Below are 26052 nucleotides of genomic sequence, written 5' to 3' on the forward strand. Positions count from 1 at the left end.
ATCATGAAGTGACGTGTACTTCTCTGTCACTTCAAGAGAGGTATGAAGAGGTGGATCCGAAATGAGCAGTGTTATATTTATAGACTGCAGTGAGTGTGTGCATCTAGGAAAAGAAAAACAAAGGACGTGGTTATTTAGCAGAAGGGCCTTCAGCCGATTCTCACTACCAAAAGGATAAAAGTTTTTTCCTTTCCATTTGGAGACTCTTAAATGAAAATTTTTTTGGAAAATCTAAAGTTCCCATTGTCATCCAAAACATGACTTTTATGACCACTGAACTACTGCTTGGTAATAATTCTTTCAGGACCCAAGATTAAACTTTTAAGAACAGGATGTCTCACCACCAAAATAAAATAAAAAAAAAATAAAAAAAAATAAAAGTTTTAAACGACGATGGGAACATCTGTTTTTCAAAGAACTTCTGTGTTGTCAAGGATACGTCATTTTGTTCCAAATTGCAACGAGTCTCTTATGGAATGAATCCTCGATAGTCTGAGTACACTATAAGCAACTGGTTCAAATTTGTTCTGTGTTCGCAGTGCTGTGAATAAGGTTTTATTTTGATGATTTTCCTTTTGGTTGCTAAGCACGTTTTCCAAGTTTGATGCGAAATTAAATTCTGTAAAAAAATCTTTTTACTTCGGTGTGTCCAGACAATTAACATTAAACATTATGTACAATTTCGTAGGAATTACCGTAATGGAAAGTTATCAACACACTTGATTGGTTATTGTTTCCTTGACTGATTGGCTTCTCTTGATTGGTTCGCATTTGCTCGCAAGCGTTCCAGAGATTATTTTAATTTTCTGCGTCATGATCATTTTAGCTTCGAAAATTAACTAAGCTGTGAAACGTGTATTAAAAATGAGAATGGTGCTATGTTTTAACAGGCCACCCTTGGTATAAATTCAGTGTTGCACAGTTGTTATGTCAGCCAAAAGCAAGGTATTCTTCGATGTGTGATACTTCAGTAGCGCCTAAGAAAAACAACACAGCTTTTCCTAGATGTACAGAGCTGGAAAGATGATTGACTCAGTGAGAGATCGGATTCTTATGTACAAATTGCATCCTGTTATAGTGTGCATTGGCTTTCATTAGATATTTGTGTATGTTGGGGTGCTTATGAATGTTAGTTATCTCATTAGTTAGTTAGAGGCTAATTAGACTAAACCACTTCTTCATTTGATTTTCTTTAAAACCTGTTTGTTTACTAATCAGTGGATGACTTTTATTTATTGTAATATTTTACCAAACTCAATTGGAATTTTTTTGATGTTAATCATGTTAAAAATCACTTGGAAATCTGAGTAAAAAGTAATCATTTAAATTTAAAATGTTTTAATTTTTTATCATTGCAGTGATAAAATGAGTGTAAATGAGTCTTGTAGATAGGAGCACCAGGTTCAGTTTTCATTAATATATCTGAAAGATATTGTATTATGGTTTCAGGAAGTATTAAATAGAGGTAGAAACTGGTTGCCTATGAAAAGTGAATGAGATCCAGTTGTCAATTCATTAATTACCACATATTTCTGAAAAGTTATATTCATTTTAGCAGGTGAACATGTTTTACTTACAGTGAACTTAACAACAAGGGCATGAACATTCTTGCAAGTTTTTATGGCCTCATGGCAATTCATGAAGAAAATGAAGGAACTGAATCTGACATTTGAATACTCTTGACGGTAATTTTTATTTAGACATAAAAATTATGAATTATCTCCATGACATCTGCTAAGTTTCCAGTGTGTTATCACCAGTAATTCATGGAATCCTAGTTTCACTTGCATTTTCAATATTGTTTATGTTATGAACTCAAGTACTCTTTATAATAGTATGGTTTCCGATCCTAATGAAAGAGATCCGTGACACCTTGCTGTTGCAAAGTTATTTTACGTACGAGAATCGACATGCGGTAGCATAAATTCACCTGGTCACGGTATTAAATATTTCCCAGTCTCATGAATCCATTTAGAATATAAATGTTTTTTCCGTCATTTTTATGGAGTTTGAAAATCTATGGCTCTAAGCAACGTAATGTTTTCAGAAATTAACCAGAGAAAGGCTCAGAATCGTAGGCATTTCCGGTAGAAGAGCGTACAATCTGTAAAGTGCTTTTGCCATCGGGAAACGTAAGCGTTGTAAACAGATTTTTGTCACCTTTTGAGAAACAGATCCATGTGCCAAGCTTTAATATTTTTTTTAAAGCTAATTACTGATTTGAAAAAGGCAATTAATTAAAAGTCATATATAGAAATTAGTTTACAAGGAAGAGATTTTTGGCCCCGTCTTTAATGAAAATGAGTTGAATAATGCTGCAGTTTGTATGTGAATATGCAGCCGCCGCAAATCTAGTGTTCCTCATTGGATCAGTTCTTTTATTTTCATCACATGCCGTCAGTGGAAACGTTGCTTTGCGGAGGTTGTTTATAATGATGCATATTCATGTTTCACCTGTGGGTACCTAATTGCTGGTAATTGACTATGAAGAAACATGTTCACCTAATTAAAACCGTGTTCTTCGAACACATAACCATTCCTTAACATTACAGACGTCCAGGATACAAAATAAATGTCTGTATATACTCTCAGTCTTATAGAGTTTCCCAGCCATCTTTTTCTCTTTGTCGCCTTCCTTTATTTCACCTTTTCCTCTGACTTCTTTCTTTTACCGGTTATATCGTTTTTTCACCTCTCTCTTAATATCATGAACTAAAAATCTTCTCTTTGTGGCCCATACTTTTCTGACAGTATCACCAACCCAAGTGTTACTTTTGACAATTTAATTTCCTGGTTGATTTTTTTTTTTTTTTTATAATTGGACGTGTGGCAAAACCATGTGCTGTAATCCGTTGTCAAATCTGTACCCTTTAGGAGTATTTACTCTGTGTTTATCCTCCTTGTAACATTCTGTGTATCCCTCCTGTAATACTCTGTAGTCTTCGCTTTTTACCTATTACACATGTACATTACACATTCCATCATATGGCTTCTAGCAGCGTATGTGAAACTCAAACACACTTCACCTACTTATCAAAATTAATTTTGCTTTTTTCTCTTATTTACGAAAATTCTACGATTTTTAGTCAACATCCGGACTCCCAAAACATTATTAACCTAATGCATTTTTCGCTGTATGGATTTTCTTGTTTCACGTCTCTCTGGAAAATTTCCTGTGCAAAACTATATTTACACTCCAGAAAATTTCTCCCGCTCAGCAACACAATCATCCTAAGGCTGTTATACCTCAGCTTTTAAAAAATCAATGGCCTTGAGCTGTCGTCAAAAGAAAAAAAAACAAGTAAAAAATGCACCGAAGAAAAGGTTTTCTTTACATCGTATAATGCTGTATGAAACTCTCAGCTGCGGCCCATGAAACTTTCAGTCACGGCCCGGCGGTGGCCTGTGTTGTTGGCACCTTTAGGGGTGCCAGACGCACGATCATGGCTAACTTTAACCTTAAATAAAATAAAAATTACTGAGACTACAGGGCTGCAGTTTGGTATATTTGATGATTGGAGGGTGGATGATCAACTTACCAATTTGCAGCCATCTACCCTCGGTAGTTTTTAAGATCTAAGGGTGGACAGAAAAAGTGCGGACGAACAGACAAATAGCCATCTCAATAGCTTTCTTTCACAGAAAACTAAAAAGTATGAGAAAAAGAGGGAAGAAAATTGAGAGTGAGGCTGTCTCTTCCCATTGCTATGCCATGTGGCACGTGTCTCTACTAATTTCTCTCGACTTATCAAGCAAGAACACAAACAAAGACCATTAATACATTCCGCATTATCTTTAGCTTTGAACAAAGCGAAGCTGTTTCCAATCATGATATTAAGAACTGAGGTGAATTAATTTGATAAATTTCCTCGGTGCAATTTTCCTTGTCACTGGATTAGATTCGTGAGAGTTCGGGCAGTGCAAATGGTTCACTTCTAAACTTTATGATACAGTGATTCGTAATTATCACAACTGCTGTGCGTTTTCCAGAGATGATCGAGAACTTGATGAGAACTGAATGGTCGAGAACTTGATCAGAACTGAATGGTCGAGAACTTGATCAGAACTGAATGATCGAGAACTTATCAGAACTGAATGATCGAGAACTTGATCAGAACTGAATGATCGAGAACTTGATCAGAACTGAATGATCGAGAACTTGATCAGAGCTGAATGATCGAGAAATTGATCAAAACAGAATGATTGAGAACTTGATCAGAACTGAATAATCGAGAACTTGGTAAGAACAGATTGATCGAGAACTTGACCAGAACTGAATGATCGAGAACTTGACCAGAACTGATTCGCTCCAAAAAGATGCGTCCTTGGGTCACAGGAATGAGACTGTCGGATGGCGTTATGATCGAAGAGAAATTGGCATTGCATTATTTAGGCGAAGAATTCTTGTCATAAGGGCTTTGAATCTTGATCTGTCTCGACCCACGAATGTGAAATGCTCAGTCACGAGTGTCTGTGAATTGTATGAATAGAAATTAATTGTAAAGTAAATTTGAATCGTGAGAGTTGATTTTCATTCGTCACTGGCTTCAGATTTTAAGGATTAACATTCTGTCAAAAGGGAATGCAGCTTTGCTGATGACGCATTGGATTATAAGAAGTCATACTGCTCGTAGTAAACGTCCGAATATTTTATAAAAAAAAAAACTTAAATTATAATAAATTATATTATAATTGCGATCATTATTAGTAAAGAATTTATATCTGCCTGAATAATCTTCAATCATTTATATTCATGTGGATCGAAATTCAGTCCTGAAATGTATTTTCAGTGTCAGAGATGTTCAGAGCTTTTACGGTGGAAAATTATCTTGAATCTTCGCAAATATCCGGTCCATACGAATGACCTTGAATCATGAAGGACAGCCAGTATAAATAACCTTGGACCATGAAAAATACCAATCTGCATGGATGACCTCATGCCATGAAGGAGTGCTAGTCTTCATAAATGACCTTTTCTTATGAATGACCTTGATTCGTGAAGGGCTGCCAGCGTTTATAAATGATCTTGAATCATTACACGATATGTCTTCATGAATGACCTTGACTAATGAAGGATGTCACGTGTTTATAAATAACACTGATTCACAAAAACACACCAATCTTCATGAATTAACTTGAATTATTGATGCTTTCCGATATTTATAAATGACTAGAATCAAGAAAAGACGCCATTCTTTATGAAAGACCTGGATTCACAAGAAATACTCATCTTCAAAAGAGACAGAAATACAAGCTTGTAAAAAGCTCTTGATGCATAAATAATACCAATCTTAATGAATGAAGACAGATACATTCACGAGGAATTGATTACAACCACAAGTATTGGTGTTTCAATTGATGGTGTAAGGTCTAGAATTGTGAAGATATATTCATTCATGGCAAGTTATTGTGAGTGCTGGTGGCTTATTTTCATTGAACAATAATGACCTTTATAAATAAGAAATAACGTTTGGATATGAAAAATATTTCATTTTTAGAAATAGTAATCTTCAATTATATAAAACTTTTTAAAGCCACTGAATTTTATTTAAATGAAAAGAAAACGGTTATGCGGAAGGATTTCCACTTAAGGGAAATTCTTTAAAATCATAGGACTTGTCAAGAAGGAATGTGCGTGCAAAATAAATTGTGCCGAATGATGAGAACTGACTTCTGTTCCCGGAATTGGCAACAGACGTTTGGCTAAATAACAAGAACAAACCTTCAGCAGAGAGGAGGAAAATTCAGTCAAATGATTGAAAGTCCAATCAAGAGAGCTTTTCAGTAGATGAGTGTTAGGAAAGGTCTTTAATAACGAGGCTGACTTCATTCGCGAAAATTTATTACAAATACTAACTTCCCTGTTAATAAGAGAACTGGTGTAGATCAAAAATTGTTCTAATTGATGTAGACTAGTGATATAGTAACTATGAGAACCGATGCCAGTTCAAAAGTTGTAGTTCTGAATAATTTCATCAAGAGTGCATTTAATCAAGAGTTTTGTTGCACATCAAAGTATTGTTCCAAGTGATAAAGACTAATAATTTATTAAGAGAAATGACGTTTAGCCATGAGAACCTATGCCCAGTCAAAAGTTCTAAATGATAAGAACTAATATTTTATCAAGAGAAATGGTATTCAATCAAGAAAACTGATGAAGATAAAAGTTGTAGTTCCAAGTGGTAAAGACTAATCATTTATTAAGAGAAATCACGTTTAGCCATGAGAACCTATGCCCAGTCAAAAGTTCTAAATGATAAGAACTAATATTTTATCAAGAGAAATGGCATTCAATCAAGAAAACTGATGAAGATAAAAGTTTTAGTTCCAAGTGATAATGATTTATCAAGAAAAATGGTATGGAACCGTGAAAACTGATGCCAATCAAAAGTCGTGGTTGTAGAGGATAAAAACTATTGTTTTATCAATGATGATCACAATGACACTTGACAATGAGAGCTGAGTTTTAGAGGCTGTACTGAAAGCAAATTCCAGTGTTTACAATAAGCACGAAAGTTATGCCTTCTTTCCTTGCTCTCTTTGCTTTTATTGCCTAAAACAGTTTGTCGGTGTAGAATCGATTTTTTCCCCGTGATACTGGGTCATCTTTATTTTACTACACTTTTTTCCGGTTATCTCCTTTACTCTAACTCATTATGGTCTACCCTTGTTACCTCCATCTATTTATCTGCTTATCTATCTCTGATTTTTTCCAATCAGTGCAAAAATAAATCTGACCTGAAAATGTTAACAATTAAAATTTCTTTTCTATACACCTCAACATCTTTTTCTCCTGCCAGTAATTCTGGTTCCATGGTGACACCAACATTAAATGCCAGTCTTTCTCTTATGCAAGCTGTTTCCAGGTTTATACCATTCACATAATTGTCTGCGCCCACTTTCCCCATTTAGCCCAACCCATAATAGCCAGGCGAAGGAAAATTTTAGAGACAACTTAAAATATAACTTTCCCAGAATTGTCATAACTTTCTCATTAAAGTTATTATGATTTTGCCTCAGTTGACTTCGGCCTTGTTTCATAATATTTACTTAAAAGTGTAGTTTTTTTTTTTTATCATTACTAGTTTTCTCTGGAATTTTCCTTTATTTCTGATAGGTTGTGACTTGTCTACTGAAGCATTCCCATCTGTCCTCCTTTGCTACTGTTTCTATAACTCTTATTCCATAACTCTTGTAGAGTCTTTGCCCTCAAACCTCTTATGACAAGCGTCCTTTCAGTACACTGCAACAGAACCCTTTTTGTATAACCTTAAGCAGATCAGCCACCCACAGGCAACAGTTTTCCCATTTATACCTGTGAGAATGCAACAGACTTCTTTGCAACACCTTACACATGTCTGTTCATTCAAGCTTGCCATAGTGTTCCATATATGACACAGTTCCCCTTTGCCATGAACCTTCACGCAAGTGTCCCCCCCTTACCTTTGTTGTTCCCGCTGTTGAGCAGATAGAAGCCATGACAAAAGTGAAACCGGACAACCGGGGGAGGCTGCGAAATGTCCTGGGGAGCTCTGCACAGGTAAGGTTTTGTTTGTTTGTCCTCTTCTTCTTCTTCTTCTTCTTCTTCTTCGTTCATTTATATATTATTCTTTTTCAAGTATTTCATTGCTGTTTAGTATATTACCAAATCGACTCGGATTTCAATGTTTCAAAAGCCAAGGACGGAAAGGTAGGACCCTCCAGTGAAAATGTAATAGATTAATGGCGATTTCAGGTCAGGTGTCGTTCAAAGGGCCTTTCACGGCGTAGCCTCTGGCCTTTGGCTCAGTTCCACGGTAATTCAGTGTTTGTTTATTTATTCAGCCAAGTTCGTAGTCACGTTTACTATGAATTAAGAAATTTCAGATCTGCTTATAATTCTGTAGTTTATCATATAAATGAGAAAAATATTTGTTGGTTGCATTTTATTTCTAAGGTGATCCGTATATCTCGATATATATATATATATATATATATATATATATATATATATATATATATATATATATATATATATATATATATATGTATATGTATATATTCAAACTGTTACGCCCTGACCTGGATGAAACTAAAGGGTAGACTGGTTAAGTGTTAAGATGAAGCAAAGGACATTAGTCTCCTGTGAGTGCTCTTCCGTTCAGAGGTGTACTTTTGGTTTATTTATAAAATTTTCTTTGTAGGAGAAAATGCCCCATTTCATCACTTTATATTAGTCCGTCAGCTGTGAAAAACATCGTTTTTTTGATAAATAATTTATGGTTCTCAGCAAAAATGGTTATTTGCAAAAATTTCATTGTCCCATGTGTATACCTGATGTTTTGGGTCACGATCTTTTTTTTTTCTTCTTTTTGTTAAGAAAAAAATTAATGGATAACAGCTCTCCCATAGTTATAACTTAAGTAAAACAGATTATCACGTATGAATAACTACGTACGATAACAAAGCAAATTGCTTTTCCTTATAGTAGCAAATCCGGTGAGCATTTCTAGGTGTAACAAGTAATTGAGAAAATTCTCCAGAGATTAGACTTGCTGTGACTTTATGAGATAAGAAGATCCACAAGTATGTCGCAGTGTGTCTTTGTTACCCCTTATATTTCCCCAAGTTTCAATCTTCAGAATATTATGCCTAACGGAAAAGTTACCAGTTATTTGTGTCGTGGGATGTGAATATTCTTTTGAGCATTATATGTTCCACATTTTTACGGCACCGTGATTTCGTATTTTAGACATAGTACGGTAAAGGAAATTTTTTGTTTTTGCGTATTTTTTTTATTTATTTGTCCCTCCGTCGATTCTTACGCTGATTGAGAATTGCCCGGGGATGTTTAGTTAAGGATGTCAGTTTGTGGAAAGGAAACAGCAGGCTTTTTATACAGATTATTATTATTATTATTATTATTATTATTATTATTATTATTATTATTATTATTATTATTATTATTATTGTTGTTGTTGTTGTTTGACAAAGATTAGAGTAAACATTGCAAAAAAAAATAATAATAAATAAATTCTGTTAATAAACATGCATTTTGTGTTCTTGAGGAAAAGTCTGGAGAGGTCTGACCTCATTAATTTTCAGGTTTACGAAGAGGGAACCGAAGGATTTGAAGAATATTTCAAGAGCAACATATCGCAAACGAAATGTTTCGGGACATCTCATCTTTTTTCCTGTGCGAATATTACTTTTTCGGTTGCTCGGTTTTTTTCTCGCTTTTTTTATTTTTGTCTTCTTTATTAGAGGACGTCTCGAGATTTAATGCATAGACTGAAATTCAGCTGGTGGCTGTAATACTTTCATTGCGGGCACGCTGCAGGGTATTGATTGTTAGATAACAAACAGATTTGTTGATATGTAAAATTTTAGACTCTGATGATATTATACCCCTTCAGGACGTAAGTCTGCAAAGGCGGGTTTCCAATTATGCCCAAGGTAGTAGGTGGGGCTTTTGAAATTGTATAACTATAAAAATAATAATATTAGTCTTTTTGCACTTTATAACTAAATAAAAACCGTATACATATGTAAAATAAGCTACTTTTCAGTGTAAATTTAAAACTCCATACAGCATAACATTGAATCTCTTTAGCGGAACCAATTTCGGTGCAAATCTTACCTCAATGTCGCGATTTTATTATTTTTTTTTTAAATTAAGTACCTCTTCAAAATACAAAAGAATAGCCTCTTGGTGTTTTGCCAGTTCCTATAATGTTAAAATGCTTTTGAAATTATAGCATGAGAATTTGAATAACAAACACGAGATAAGAGGGGGTATGTTTTACCGCCCTTCCACGATAACCATAGGCATGGCGACGCCAATTAATTAGATCAGTCAATCAATTTTATTCTTCTTTATCTTAAGCGGCCCAAAGGGACAATTTTTAAATTTTTTGTGTTTTGAAGGAGAGTTTCTTTACTGATCAATAATTTATTTGTTGTACGAGTTACGAGTAGCCAAATGGATTTGGTGTTACCGCACGTTATTTTGACTTTTTCATTCCCCATGTTTTTTAGGAAGGCACATATTGGTGAATCTGTGATTTTTATTTTTATTTTTCTATAGTTAAGGAAATTTTTTTGCGTAGACATTATGTCAGGCTTTCATATCAGATATTTTATTCCTCACAACTTGTACTTGTGGAATTATTTCACCGTCAGTTGCCTGAAGTACATTCTGGTCGTTGCTGCAATATTGTGAAGCTGTTGCAATTATTAGGTACTATGGTGAGGACTGTTCCTTGAAAGGTCATTCTTATGTAGAGATCAAAACAACTTTTTAGAGTATTTGACCTTAAAAGGCGGGTACAAGCAGCCACATATAAGGTTTCGATGCTTTGCAGAAGCAAGAAACTCGTACGACAGTCGTAATTATGTATGTTGTAAACACTTCAGCATGTCGACTCGACTCTTGCGCACTGACAATTAGACGTTAAGAATATTGATGCCATGATCAGACTTATTTATTTCGTTTGTGACATTTAATATTTGCATTAAATGGATCAAAATAATGAAGACGATACGTTTCGTTGGCCATGCATTGTGTGAAAGTACTTAAATATTTGATATAATTAAGATTTGATAAGAAACGAAATGTATTTTAAAACTACTCACAACAAAATTTTTTGGGGATTTATATGTTGATGTTCTAACTAAACTTGGCTGCATTTAACCTTGTATTCTAAAACTTGTTCTGGATATTATATCCAACTGGCTTAAGGATAACAAGGTTTTGTCCGCTTGCGCTTTTTTGTCATGAGAAAGTTGTGGTGTCTTGAAGCAACCACTTGCATTATTGTGACTTGTATATCCAGATTTATCTAGATATAGGTCTCTGCTGATACTTTGGAATTAACAACGAATGATTTAATCTGTGCTGAAGCTAATGGCAGGAAATCTCACTCTTTCAGCTATAGAGCCTACTGGTGACATCATCAGGCAAGTTGGAGACTCGTACGAAGCCTATTGCCTCTTCGACTCGAATTACGTCAATGCTTCCGACGTCTCCTTCGGGTACAGAAGCGGCGACAAGTTCAACAAGTTTCCTCACCAGGTAAGGATGATATTTAATTTGATGATATTTAATTCCTGTACTTGTAACAAATAGTATAATTTGCGATTTTCTCATGTTTGTTTGTTTTGTGATTTATGCCAGTTCGAATTGCTATACCGGTCGCTTTTTACACAGTAAAGGTCAAATTATACTCTCTCTCTCTCTCTCTCTCTCTCTCTCTCTCTCTCTCTCTCTCTCTCTCTCTCTCTCTCTCTCTCAAACATTTTTTTTTAGAAAGTGTTACATTATATTGTAAATTACATACTTTTTCATTTGTACTCCAAAAAGAATTTTCAAGTAAATCGAAGGAGAGAAACCTCCGTACTTAAGAAGCAGATTACATTCTGCTAATTGCTTTTTCTGAAATACTGTAACAGTTCCGTAATCTATAAATTTATTGGCCTGTGTTATGCCTTCTTCCGTTCGTAATATGCTATAATAAATGCGGAAAAATTATTTGGATATGGAAAATGATATTTAAAGTGAAATTGATTGAAAACTCCCTTTTTCTTTTAATCGAAATCTACAGGTAATTTATCTGAATGTAGCACAGGCATGCCTCATTTCATAATCAATATTAATGGTGTCTTTCCGGTGCTTTCTGTTTCAAGTATTTTAACAAATGTTTCGGATAGGTCCCCTTTACAACTTACGTTTATGTGAAAGCTGCTCTTCCATAGAACGGAATGTTTATTTTATGAGAAAATCGCTTCGTTTGCCTAGTTTGTGTGTTTCCAAACTAGGAAACACAAATATAGAAAATCAAGGAAAAGATCGAATATTTTTGGTAGCATATATAAACCCAGGTTATGAGTGAGTTTGAGAAGCTATTCATCATTGTTTTTAACATTGAAGTTGCCATAAGAAAGTTTCCTCCGTTTTATTTCATCATCTCAACAATTTTCAAGAGTTTGGTTATTTTTTGACAATCTGACTTAATTAATAACCAAGCGTCATTTCCTAGAAATTTATAATCTAAATAGAATTTGTATTCAGATGTAACATTTGTTGAGGTACCTAGTTGGCTGGAGGCACGTTCACTTGTCCTCGTGTAGAGTAGCTCATCAACAGTTCTCTGATTATCTGTTGTTAACTTATTCATATGTGCAGTTGATTTGCTCGCATCAAACTTAAATCGATATGATTTTGGATTCATGTATTGTCATAATGTTAATGTTTCTGTACTTGAACTATATTTTATGTAAGCCTGTAGAAGGATTAAGAAATGACCATACTCTTGAAATATCATTTCAAATGAACCTTTAATTTTTATTCACAATGTAATGAGATTGGTTTTCCTTTAGGTTGTCAATGCATCAGCCATCAAAATAAATGTGAAGACGGAATCACCTGAGAACTACGATTTATGGTGTGCTCTGAGAGAGAAGTATCACCTTTGTTCAAGAATCGTCAAAGTTGGATGTGAGTTGGAAACTTTTGTCACTAGATGTGTTTGCTATATGATGGAATATCCCTCAGTTCTTACATTTTTTCCACAGAAGCTGTAGCCTTTCCCATGTCGAAGGACCTGGTAGGTAGGAATTAATTTGCATCAGTGAGAAAATATTGTGACCCTTTTCAGACCCTCCTCAAGATGTGCAGAACTTCACTTGCCTGTCTAAAAACTGGAGTAACCTCAATTGCAGCTGGACGGTTCCTTACAATCCCGTGAAAGTGCTGTATTCTGTCACGTACGTTATCCCAGGCTTCAGAGAGCAAAGGTACGCTTATGCTAACGCCATGCTAAAAAAAGGAGGGTATTTCATATTCTCTTTTCCAAGGAGTGTTGACTAGAACTGTGTTTTATGGATTAACCACTTTTATGAACACCACTATTTCAAGGCATAGTTTTGGTGTCTCGTACTTTAACCCTTTTGTATGTGTTGTATATATTTTCAATGTTTTACTTGTGTGTCTTTGTAAAATTCACTAAAATTCTGTACAGTTCGAATACAGCTTACCTGTACAATAATTTTCCATGATGATTTATTGCACTAGTTATTTTGATTTAGCTTTCTCTGCATTCATATCAGTGATTGCCCATTCCTCTTACAACTTGAAAGTTACATATTCTTGTTGATTAGCTGCAGCTTGTAAAGTGAACTCAGTTTTTCATATAATATTTTTCTATTGAAATACTAATATATTAAGAAGTTTATAGCAGAAATATGAGAGGCTGTTGCTTTTAGTTTTGTGTTGTGTTAGTGTAGTACTTTCTATAGTTTTGTAGATGATAGATCTTTAGTTGATATTATGTAGTTGCTTTTAATGTAGACATTTACCGAACTCCAACTTTTTCATTCTAGCAGTTTTACTACAGTGAACTTTGGGGCAAAATCCTTCAGTTGGTGCTCCCTTCATGCAATGATATTCCATTAACGAAGTGTTTACGTTTTTTTAAGATTTAACTCCTCATACCTGAAAAAAGGAGGTTAATCACCGTTATAAACCACTGTTCGCCACTCACGTGCTTTAATGCTAAGCAAGCAGTTGAAAAACATGGAATGATAAATGCTACCTTTTAATCATAAGGATAATACAAAGTAAGGCTCAGGAGTTCCAGATATTTTTGACGGACTGTTACCTTGTGAATGAGGGCTAAGGTAACAGGAATGTTCGAAATTTTACCATCCGGCATAATCTAAAGTTCTAAAACTGAGAAGTAACATTGCAGAGATTTTTAACATGGACGTGAATGTCTCTTAAAAAGTGTGCACGAAGTCTTGCATCAGTTGCTTATGATGATATAAAAATTTTGCCTTGTATTGCTTGACAGTTAGTATCACTTAGTTTTCTGTGTTTGGTGAGACGTTTGTAGTCCATACATCCAGTTTATTTTTATGTTTTCGTCTTGCTATCGCCTATAACTGACAGCCATATTTCCCCCCGTTGCTCGATAGAGTATCCGGAAATAGAAATCCATAGAAATGATTCCTTTTTTTAGGCTCTCAAAAAAGGCATAATTTTTGCAGTTTACGTTTCCAAGTTTTCGAAGGAATTATAATTCCTTTCTGGCCATTTAAGGAAATGTTTATTTGTTTTAAATGAACGGAAAGTGAAAGGTACACGTTCCTTTCTTAAATCTCGCGTAATGCATAAGTTAAATTGAGGAATACAAATTCTATTTTGTTTGTTAACTGAGTACCAAAGACATCTGTTACTTTCATGACAAATTTGCGTTTTAATTAATGCAGAATTGGCCATTCAAAAATCTTTTACCACTTCGGTATGAACTTGATAATCTGAACATTGTCGTTGTTTGCACTTGAAATATGCATCCCATGAGTATATGAACGTTAGGCATATGCCGTAGGACAGCAATGTTAAAATTACATCTGTAACTTGAAACCTATACCTACAGTATTATAGTTGATTAAAGTTTCCATTATTATAGTGTCACAGTCTCAGGGCTACCAGAATTTAGGGGCATTATAATTTATTAATGTATTCAACATATGCATTAGATGTCAACCATCTCTCGTTAACAGAAAATACTTAAAATCAAATAAGATGTGCCATCTTACGAGAGGTTATACAGTTCGAGAAATGTTACCATCTCTTCCATGATCGTATAATTTTAGTTATATTTACCATTCATACTCATAACACCATTTTGTTTAAAACATTATTAAGTCAGAAGTTTTAAACAGTCCTGAAGTTTTTTGAAACTACTGAAGTTTTTTGTAACATAGTTTGAAGCTTTTGTGGATGTGGTAATAATGGAAGAAACTTACGATATTTAATAGTAATCAAACGTGCACGTTCAGCAAAAAAATTTATGAACAAAGGTTCTATAACCTACACTCATCAAAGAATTTGAGTGCATTTCATATGGCAACAGGCTTTACAGAATATTTGTTTTGCTTCAAATGCTTAAAATATTAATGTCAAAGAAATGTAGCTTCAGTTTAGTTTTTTGATGGTATCAGAATTGATGGTGGGCCACCAAACAAAAATTTTCTTAACATTTATTATTTGTTATAGATGATGAAGACGAAAAATTACAGTTTACCAGTATTGCCAGGTTTTTTAAAATTTCTGTGAGTAAAACAGCTTTTCATTTTCATTCTGGAAAAAGAAAAATAATACTACTGTGCATCGTTTAACAACAGTCATTGAAAAATTATCTTTTTCAATTTCCTCTGGTCAATCCATAAATCAAACCTTTTACTTTTTGATGCCATTTTTGTCTATCTGGATTAAAAGACCAACTTCTGTGCCCATTTTGAAATAACCAGAAAAATGGTTATTTGACGGATAAGCTTTCCTCAAATGCCATCCTCCCACCTTGTTTCTCTTGATCTGTGTTGTATGGGCACCTATGCAGAGCTCTTCTTCTGACCAAGGTTTATCAGTCCTGTGCTATCCCTTTTATCTCTTTTATTAACACTGTCCATAATGATGGTATTTGAGGTTTAGTACCTCTGCCAAGGAAGCTGAGAGAAGGTTATAGTTTTATTCATATCTGTGTCTTAGGGAATCACAAAACGACCAGACAGTTGGTTTCATGGAAAATATCTAATTTTGTATTGCACTAGCTGATTTGCATCTTACATTGACATCTCCTGACGAAGAAGTTATCGTCAAAAAGAAGTGTGAGACCTTGATATTTTAACAATGGTAAAAGGAGGTAGGAACATAGTTCATGCTGCCTCTCCCGGTAAAAAGAGTTAAGGTTACAGTTCACAGGTACTTTACACTCCGGGTGACTCCAGAAAAAGCCTGTGCTGTGTTTATAATGTAGATAAGAGGAATTGAGGAGCAATTCATTTTTTCTTTCTAGCAAGAAAGTATCCAAACCGAGCCTTTTCTGTTAATGAGAAGGCTACGTTAGTGTTAGCAGAAAACTGGATTTCCCCTCCCTAAACAAGAAGAATTGTGTTCTAGCTTTTGTCAATCCCATGACTTTTTGAGACTGAACAAATGGCCATGCAAGACACAGAACATACTGAAGAGAGCTATCCATGGGTTTTCAGCTTTAAACAGGTTAGGAGCCATGCTCAGAATTAAATTCTGTATCTCTTTCAGTAATTAGTAGGCAGAAGAACATTTTTTGCAGAAAGTTTTCCAAAGATTGCCAGGATTCTAACATTTCATTTACCTAATACTCTGTTTAGGGCTTCGTCATTTACTACAGAACTGTTAATGCCTCGTAAAGACAATATACTTAAAAAATTATTGGTGGTAACGAATGGCCAGTACATCTCTGAATGCTATATGAGGGCAAATAGCTTTAATGTGAGGTAATGCAATGTTAGCTGAATACTTTCGAAGTCAAAAATACACAAAATCAGTGAGACTACGTTGGATTGTTTGGAAGATCTCTTTAGCAGGAGAGAAAGAGAGAGAGGGGTAGGGATCTCAATAACGCCGTGACTGATTCTGGGATGATATACAAGTCTTGCAATTACTTTGTTCATTTTGCAAAGATCTGTGTATGTCTCGAGGAGGGAAATTCATGAACCCATGTGCAATAGTATAAGGTTTAGGTAAAGCAATCTCTGGGTCTATAATTGCACTCAACATCTAGCTCATGTACTTCTTTCCATCATCTTGCTAGCTAAAGGACTGATATTCTGATTCATTTCTGGGCTGAACTGGATCACTGTGTATTTCTTCCCTTCCAACTGATAAGATACTTATATCTCGAAAAGCTAACCACAATTTCGATAGAAATCTTGGTGCCTTTGCAAACATATTTTGAAGGATTTTTATAGCTTAAGATCGGCTCTAAAATTATCCCTTTTCTGCCCAAACACTAAAAATTAACTTCAGTCTAGAAGAATTTAATCCATTCAGCAGGGAGAGAACCTTTCCTCTTATTTTGTTTTTTTGCAAACTCTCTTAGTTAGCCTTGCCAAGAGGAGGGTTTCCTTATGTTTTTAGACATTGGGTAATTGTTATCAGTGGCAGAAGAAGTTATTCTGTGTCAGATGCTAAATGCTAAAAATTTGAGAGTGTAAAGGGATAGAGAGAAAAGCTATATTATAAAAAAATTTAAAATTACGGAGGAGAGAGAGAGAGAGAGAGAGAGAGAGAGAGAGAGAGAGAGAGAGAGAGAGAGAGAGAGAGAGAAAGGTATTTTTAGAATGATTAATATGTAAGAATTTTTGTGTTTGAGACAGCATAATTGTCTGACCATTTCTATGGGCAACGCTTGAGGCAGATTAAACTGATATAACTATATAGGCCTAACACTAGAAACAGGCAGCCATAAACAGAGACCAAATATTCAAAATTGCCAGGTAAATTTTCAGTCTATATCTGCTTCACTGATTGATAGCCCAGATTAATACATGTGTTCCGTTTGAGCTTTGAAAAATATTCCTGTTAGTGTTTACATAATTCAGGAGAGCATTTTTACTTTATGGTCTGCCAGTGGGGGTCACTCTCACGCAAAGGTGACCTTCAAGAGGAATCTTTCCATCTGTAGTCATTTCAGCTTGTTTTTGCCATAAGGCAAGCCATGCATTCTCATGGACCCATTCTTTGGTCGAAAGAGATCTGTGTGTGCAGATTTTAGGAAGTATTCAGTAGGACAAACAGACAGATGGAATAATTAATAATAATTCTGAATACTTTTATAACTCCTAGATCTGTGTTGCTTTAAATTTGGTTGCACGTTTTGCACGTCAAAGGGGCTGATTTTCCAACCTCTCCCCCGTTAGGCAACGGCCTGTCGACAAGCCGCAGATATAATAAAACACCTTACATAATAGAGTAATATACAGATGCCAGTCATACAGACGACCTGTTTGTGCCCACATAAAACCCCTATATCTCGTATAGTAATCACTATTGCCATACGTGACAAGGGATGATAACTAATTAAGGATGTTTCATATACAGGAAATAAGAAAAAATATTTGAAACTAGCAGCAGTGAAGAATTTATAATTATGTAAATAGGATATAGGTAAAAGCTCATTAGTCTGGACTGGAAGTGATAGCTCTAACATTATTATTTGTGTTGTTCTTCATGTGAGAAAGATAGAGACGAAAGGAAAAATGTGTATATGTGTGAGTGTATGCTTGTGTGTGGGTGAGTTTCTTAATGTAATATCTGAAAATACCTCTCTCTCTCTGAAATGATAGCCAATGGTGGCGTGGACAAAGGCTAAGTACGAGGTGCTAGCTTCTCCTGACATTTTGTTTTGATCACATTTTCACTTGTTGGTATGGCCTGTGAAGTTTCTAAGTCGTTTAAAATTCCTCCTCCAGCTGCCAACCGTCAAAAAGTGATCAGAGGAAACGGGCATGACTGTGTGTGTGTGTTTATATATATATATTATATATATATATAGAATATATATATATATATATATATATATATATATATATATATATATATATATGTATATTAGGTATAATGTGTATATATATATATATATATATATATATATATATATAATAATATATATATATATATATATATATTGTATGTATACAATACACTCTATAAGCTGTTATACTATGGAATGTCATTCATGAGAAGATGATTAAAAAAACTAGGGCATTCATATGTTTTACTGTACATCCATTTCACAGCATGGTTTTCAAATTTAAAAGGACTTGATAGTTGATTTGTTGTAATTTTACATTAGAATTCATTAACTTTTACATATGTAAAATAGCGCCTGAATATGCATCTTGCCTCAAATACTGAATCTTTTTCATTTGCATGTTGCATGGCTTGTTGCTTGGTTGCACAAGAGCGAAGTAGCCTCAGTTTTTTGTTATTTTTATAAGCACAGTATAATGTAACCAATTGATAATATAGGCATTGTATATTCATTTATCTCCAGTTTAGGCCACGTAACAATGTATTGCTCCATGGTTTATTGTATAAATGTTGCACTGGCAGCTGAGTATTATGACTAGCAGTTGCTTTATTCATTCATGTTTTTTGTGTTGCTTACTTAAAATAATTTGCTGTAATTTACTGCTTTACTGCTAAAATACTCAGCTTGAACTAGCATATAATGTCATGAATTTGCTGCTAAACATTTTCAAACTGGTCGAGTTTAGTTTTCTGTTAACACAATGAAGTATCTGACTACTTCATTGTACTTGCAAACCATTACGAAATCCTTCAGAGGAGTCAGAAAGAGTATTTGGTGTGGAAGTCTCCAGTTTTCCAAATTCAAGACAAAAAATGTTGGAATTCTCTATACTAGGAATTGCTGTTTGCAAGTCGTCTTTCTGCATATCCACACAGAAGCAGATTTCTGTTTGGTGTATTTTGCTTTGATAGTCTTCTCATAACTTCAGCAGCAAGGTAAAGGTAAACATTTACCTTTAAAAGAGAGTTGATTTTCTCAATGCAAACATCCTTTTTGTGTATAGAGTTTTGAAATAATCAGCACTGTTTTGAAGATTTAAAATACCTGTATAGTTTTTCTAAAGATGAAAGAGTTTAAAGCAGTACTTTTATATCTCATAAAGTATTTCTACATATAGTAAGTATACAATGCCTTATGTTTATTAATGAGGTTACTTACTTACAATATATTGTAATGTGACACCATGTGTCTAGAAATATATTTAATCATTTATTTAAATTGATCTTGCTTCTATTTTCTCAAAATAGTGATTTTGGTTTTTTTTTTATTTATTTTATCATGGCTTATATGAAAATATAATTTTTTTTATCTTAATGTTTTCAGGGGAGTAAGTCACCATGTCAAGGAAATGCAGATGGAGTCATTTCTTTCTTAAAGGCTCAGTTTTTGGAGTCAGATTGTTTGTAGATAATTATCACTACAATGGGATTTCAGGCTTCACCTTTTTATTAGGATCCCAGAGCAAATCATGTGGAAATGAATATTACGTTTTCTGAGCAACGTAATAGTTGGGATGCATTTGAGCAGGTCATAGTTGAGTACATTACGCATGATGACAGGTGGTCAAGTAAGAATTATGTAGTGCTACTAATAAGTATTACACATGCAACTAAACCAGCTGTTGGGATGTGAACAGACATTATGTATGGTTTCTTGCAGTAATAACTGGTATAGTTTCTAATGTGGCAGTGCCTTTTATTCTAATCAGAATAACTCAGTTTTAAGCCTCAAGTGTCTTCACTGTACTTTACCTTTTTATTCTCTACAGAGGAGCATGTACCTTTTGAGAGGTGGGTAATTCTTGTATTGAACTTAAAGAACCAAATTCATTTACTCACTATTATTTAAAGATACAAGTTATTTATTCATGAAGTATATGAAATACTTCCAAATGTGAATAATACAGTAAACTTAATGTAAAAATGTTCATTAAAAGCATTTGATCCTTGGATTCATAATGGAATCAGGACTTTGTTATTGATATGGTATATAAGAAAGGTGATAGGTTCTCCAGAAATACAGTAGTGTTCACTTTCAACTTTAGATATGGTTCTTTGAGAGGTATAAATTCAATATGCCCTCTTAAGTGGTCTAGAGAGCTACAGCATTATCATAGTATTGGTAATCTGCATGATTATCCAGGGACTGAAATAAGGTAATGTATTGCAGTATTTATTTCACTGCATCGGTAATGTAATTATGTAACAGACGTAATGAAGCTTTAAAAACTAACAAAATTAACATCAGGTAATGGTAAAATGACGTGATTACCGGGTAATCAGTTTAGGAACTATTAAAAAACATCCTTGTCATTATCATTTACCTTTGCAACCTCGATTATAAAGTGAACATATAAATTTTCATTGGTAATCTATGATGTAAGTCGTAGAAGGTCTGATTTGAAATATAATCTAGATAGAAAATGAAAACCTGTGAATTTTCCGTTGAGTAAAAAATGAAAACCAGTGAATTTTCCATAAACATATGGTAATGGTAGAATATTAATGCAGGATTATACAAGGATGAGAAGTGCTTTTCTCAAAGAAGTTACTGTATGTGGTAGCGTGATAGTTACTATAAGGAAAACAAAGGAATTTATTTTACTCTACTATATTTTATATTGTCTTTATTGTAATCTTCAATAATGTACATTTAAAAATAAATAAATGTAGAATCTGCTAGCTCCATAAAACTTTGATTGTAAGTCATGGCAAGAAAATTTTGTTATAAAGCCAAAATCAGTGATGATAATGGAGAAATGACCAAGTCAGGTGACAAGAATGAAAATAATAAATTTCTAGATAAGTTAATTAAAGTTATTTTTGGGTAGCCAAAGATTTTTCAAGAAATATCTGGTACAATATTTCTTTTGCGGAGGATAAAATAGGCAAGAAAAAATATTGATGAAGTAGTATTCTATGAAGCAAATGTTAGAAAAGGAAATTTATATAAAACAGCAAAAGTTAGAAAATAAATTTATATACAATATTAAAGGTTGGCATGAGCAAGGTTTAAATCTTACAGTTAGTTTGGTTTATTTCTGTCACAGTCAATCTACTTGAGAAGCATTAATCCCGGGGTCCAAGAAAGTGCTAACAAGACGAATTTTAATAAAAATTTTACGTACAGATTTCCATTTATAGCATGCGTATGTAATGCACACGCAAACAGACTTGATTATGTACAGGTTTACCTTTGTTACGCCTAGAAGCTGCTGCTTTTTCTAGCATATTTAATCAAATTAATTATATTTGCAGTTGTGAGTTTGTCCCATGTAAATGCTTTACATGCTTTGAATTGGCCTTGATTTGTTGATCAAGTTAGGTCATGTATATCTAAATGCTATGGTAACTAAGAATGATAAACATGGAGAAAAATTCATTGGGTCCAGGTTTGTTGAATTCTTAGGGCTATTTATTACAAGAAAATAGCTTTTAAGGTTGATTTCACTATTATTCACTGAGTCAACGTTTTCAAGGCGAGCGTTAGTGTTACGAAAGATCTGTTAGGTGATCTAGTGTAATTGCACCTTTCTTGTAAACAGCTAGCCCTTAATGAGTTTTCATAGAATGGAGACGTCTCTTAATAAGGCCTGTATATGATGGTTGTGTATGTGAAACTGGGTAAAAAGTTGTGCTCAACCAATAGGAGTGGTTTGTCTTACCAAAAAGTCAAAATGTTGTTCTACGAAAGGGAGAGGGAAGACTGCCTTTGTTCTTTTTGAAAATACATTGTTTTATTTATTTTGTTTGCCTAATTACCATTGCTTATATTTGTTTTTAAAATGCACAATTTTACTTTCTCCTTTTACTTAGTGAAATTAAGTAAAACATATGTTTTATATCATAAAACATAAATGTTCCGATTTTCTCGTTTTGCTGAATAAATTTACAATATGTTTTCTAAGCCTCTGAAATGATATTACAGTTAATTATGCAGATGCAAAGATTTGTCCAAAGATGCTTTAGATTCCAGTGTGTTTCATAAATGCTGAATTTTTTTATTACTCTATCATATTCTACAATACATCAACATTTTTCTGTGCACAGTTTAATGAAAAAGAGTCGAAGTAAAATGGGAAAGTACAGTAATGGCAGCAGTTTAGTGACAGTATTTTAGTTGTCATAAGTAGAGTTACTCCTACCGTAATATTACTGCTAATATTATCATCATCAATTCATTTATATTGTTTACTGTTTTTCAGTCTTGCAGTCTTAAGTAGCCCAGTTATACTACATTCGACAGGTTTTGGGTGGTGAAATTAGAAAGCGTTTGTAATAATCGAAGGTATTTGACTACTTTAGTATTTATCCAGGCATATAAAATGTATTATTATATTAGTATTTATAGTAGGAAAAGTCAGCTCATAGATTTATGTTGCAAAATTTGTTAGTGAAATCATACCTTAATGAAATCATACCCTCGACATCCAAATGAATAACATAATATTTGCAGTGATGTTTAATAACAATATTTGCAGTGCCTGTACTACATTATTATTTAGTTGAGTGAGGTACTGGAAGATTTATACTATTAAAAGATGAACAGTAGATTTTGGATAACCAATCATTTTAGAATACGTCCATGTAGCCTACCTTAATTTCTATAAGACTAGTTAGGTAAGAAATCACTTACAGCTTATGAAATGAGTTTTAGCATAATGAAAACTGCTGTTAGATGAAATATATATGATACTGCATATCAAAACCCTGTAGAATATTGTTTAAATTTAGAAGAGTTTTGATAGTAAAACTTAACACGCAGATAAAATGAGATTAGTTGCAGTGTGCTTCCCGTTTAAAACTTTCTAGAAAAACTCTTTAATAAACCAGTATGTACATTTTTGGGTTTTCTCTCAGAAAACTAAAACTGGCATGGTGACCTGAATAGAGTTGGAAAGTTGCAGAGAGAGAGAGAGAGAGAAGTAAATGATTGATCTTTAGGTCATGTAAAATTTTATAGTTTATGTGTGTGTTGTTAACAGTTAAAGGAAATCTGGATGTAAATTTCATGAATAAAAAAGTCCACATTAATGGTATAAATTATGGAAAAGCTTAAGCATTATTTTTGTAAAAATAAGAGGGCTTTTAAGAGGAAATTTTCAGCTTTTATGTTAATTTATTTGTCAAGAACATTTCCAAAATGTGATATGAATGACTATGGAGTGTGAATATACCTGAAGAAAAAAAGATTAATTTTTTATCAAGTTACTTTATCAGACTAATGATTGATTACTAAAGGGTCATAAAACTTTGGTGACATTTGATTGACTGGAATATACATGAAGAAGAGAAGATTTGATTTTTTTTTATATTTTACTTCATCCTTCTCTGATTAATGGTTGGCCAACAAAGGATTATAAAGCTTTAATGTGGACTTTTTATTTAACTTATTGTTAGTAAGGAGTTAGAAAATAAGGCTTTCTTTTAATGTACATATTCTTGTCATATAGCTAAAATTGAGATTTCATTAAAATAGCATGTAATAATGTAGTTTTAATATTCTGTTAAGATATATCTTGGTAGGCTAACGGAAGAAAACATAACTATTAAAGTAAAAACTTCAGCTCATGTCAGTGCTTTATGGAGAAGAATTTCAAGTCATGGCCAGTGCTTAAAGGATATTTTCAGTTCAGATTTTTATATAAATAAATTTTATAAGTGTCAGCATCTGACTGAAACTCTTTGCTATGTTACCCATTATTGTAATTGCTATATGTGAATAATGCTGTTACTGGATGTATCCTCCTACTAGAGCAAGAATAGCAAGGATAAAGGATGATGGACCGCAATCCTCTTTCAGTTTGGATAGTAGTCACTCCTTACAGCAGTGGTATAACTTTACAGTCTATTCCAGCAATGCTCTTGGAAATAAATCTGAAGACTTCCATATCAATCAGTGGGAAAAAGGTTTGTTGACATGTTACCGTTTTTGGTAAAGAGAGTGAGATACACTGTACTGTGATAAACATTTTTTGTCATCATACAGTGTATGTCATCTTATTTTTCACTTATATTAAGTCAGATTTATTCGGCTCAATTTGGTAGCTCAGTCAGTTCATGGACATCTGCATCCGCTAACGAACATAAATAGCTAATGAGGTACGTATGGAAATATTTTATAGAGTAATTTGCAGCTATGCTTATTTTTCATGATTGCGGGTATATCACCCCTGATGGACCTTGTAATTTGGCTCTGAGTGCTGTAGTAAGTAATAATGATCTAGAAAACAAAGGCTTCAGAAAATGTAATATAACTTTCCAATGATTTCCACAGATTTTTTGATTGCCTGCCTCTGATGTTGTTTTCCTAATATTTCTGGACTATCTTAATCTCTATCACAATTTTATTAGTAAGATTTGCTTGCATGGTACCATGATTATGTTAATTTTTTATGATTACCACATAAAACATAATCATGCATGTTTCCTCAAGTTTAATACTCAGATTTTATTATAGACATACTCTGACAACATAAGTAATACAATTTTCAGTCCATTTGCCTAGAAAAACTTGCTTTACTCAGCAAATTAATTTAGGATAAAGAAAACCTGGAAAACATACAGAGGCACAAGGAAGGTAAACATAGGTCTTCTTAATTTCCGCACATGCTTCCATCTGTTCTTCCCATGGTGATTGTTCTTGATCAAATGTCAGTGTGGAATTAACGTGATTGATGTTCCTTTCTCCAACAGTGAATGTCCTCGTAAAACTCACTACGAGACATCGTGTTTCTGGGACAAAAACTTATTTGATCTTAATGTAAAAGATGAAATCGTCATGCACTTTAATGCAACAAATAAGCTTAAAGAGGATGGTGTCATATTCGAATACGTTGTCAACATCCCAGAGAGTGGTGAGTTAAATTATATTTTTGTCATTTCTAAACTGAAATTAGCTGGAATGTTATAGTTAATGTGCCCCTAGTAAAGCTAGTGAAAGGTAAGCTTATGCATCATTGTATAAAGTCCTTAGTTTTTATATTATGTACAAAAGGAATTTTAACCCTTAAGTATTATTACAACTGTTCTCCAAACTTGGAGAGTAAGTGAAACTGTATTGTGTAGCAAAAAATGAAGCCATATATTTCAAGTATATTTTAATTGCACCTTTGTATTTACAGTAACTACAGATGCAGATGGGTTAATCTTCCTTTTTCTACAGATTGCATGTAATAATACTTTTGCCTATAGATTTAGAATTCAGTATGTTGTACAGCATGTATACCATCTAAATCTGATAGTTTACTATTTGCCAGTGTTTTTATGACCCAGCTCCTCCACCACTTGTTAATTTCATATCTCTTCTTTTTCCCTATAATATTAGTGCTGTAGAAAGTCTTCATAGTTATCCTATTGTGCCTTTGAAGTTACATATCATGTACTTGAAGATAACAAAATATGCATTATACCCTACTTACTTCAGTTAATAATCCCTCACTCAGCTGAAAATGTTTTGTTAGTGGAGTATGCCACATAGTTACATTTATAACTGATCATGCTGGTCATATTTTATAAATTACCAAGGTTATTTTCCATTGGTCTCCTTGTATTGAAATGATATGTATAAAAGAGAAACTGGACCAGGTGATTCAACTGTCTTTTCAGATTCTTGTGTTGAAACGCAGCATAATGCCTTTGTACATGTTGTTATATTG

The 26052-nt window shown here is 33.6% G+C and overlaps 1 protein-coding gene across 1 annotated transcript in view; it reads left to right on the plus strand.

Moving 5' to 3' along the window:
• Positions 1-26052, plus strand: part of LOC136835818 (cytokine receptor-like) — a 191670-nt gene that overhangs the window by 95420 nt on the left and 70198 nt on the right. The window contains 5 exon segments of the mRNA XM_067099671.1: positions 7469-7540; positions 10911-11053; positions 12358-12475; positions 12636-12744; positions 25091-25251. Coding sequence (XP_066955772.1) covers positions 7469-7540; positions 10911-11053; positions 12358-12475; positions 12636-12744; positions 25091-25251 — 603 coding nt within the window.

The sequence above is a fragment of the Macrobrachium rosenbergii genome, chromosome 55 (assembly GCF_040412425.1).
Source record: "Macrobrachium rosenbergii isolate ZJJX-2024 chromosome 55, ASM4041242v1, whole genome shotgun sequence".
Classification (NCBI taxonomy): Eukaryota; Metazoa; Arthropoda; class Malacostraca; order Decapoda; family Palaemonidae; genus Macrobrachium; species Macrobrachium rosenbergii.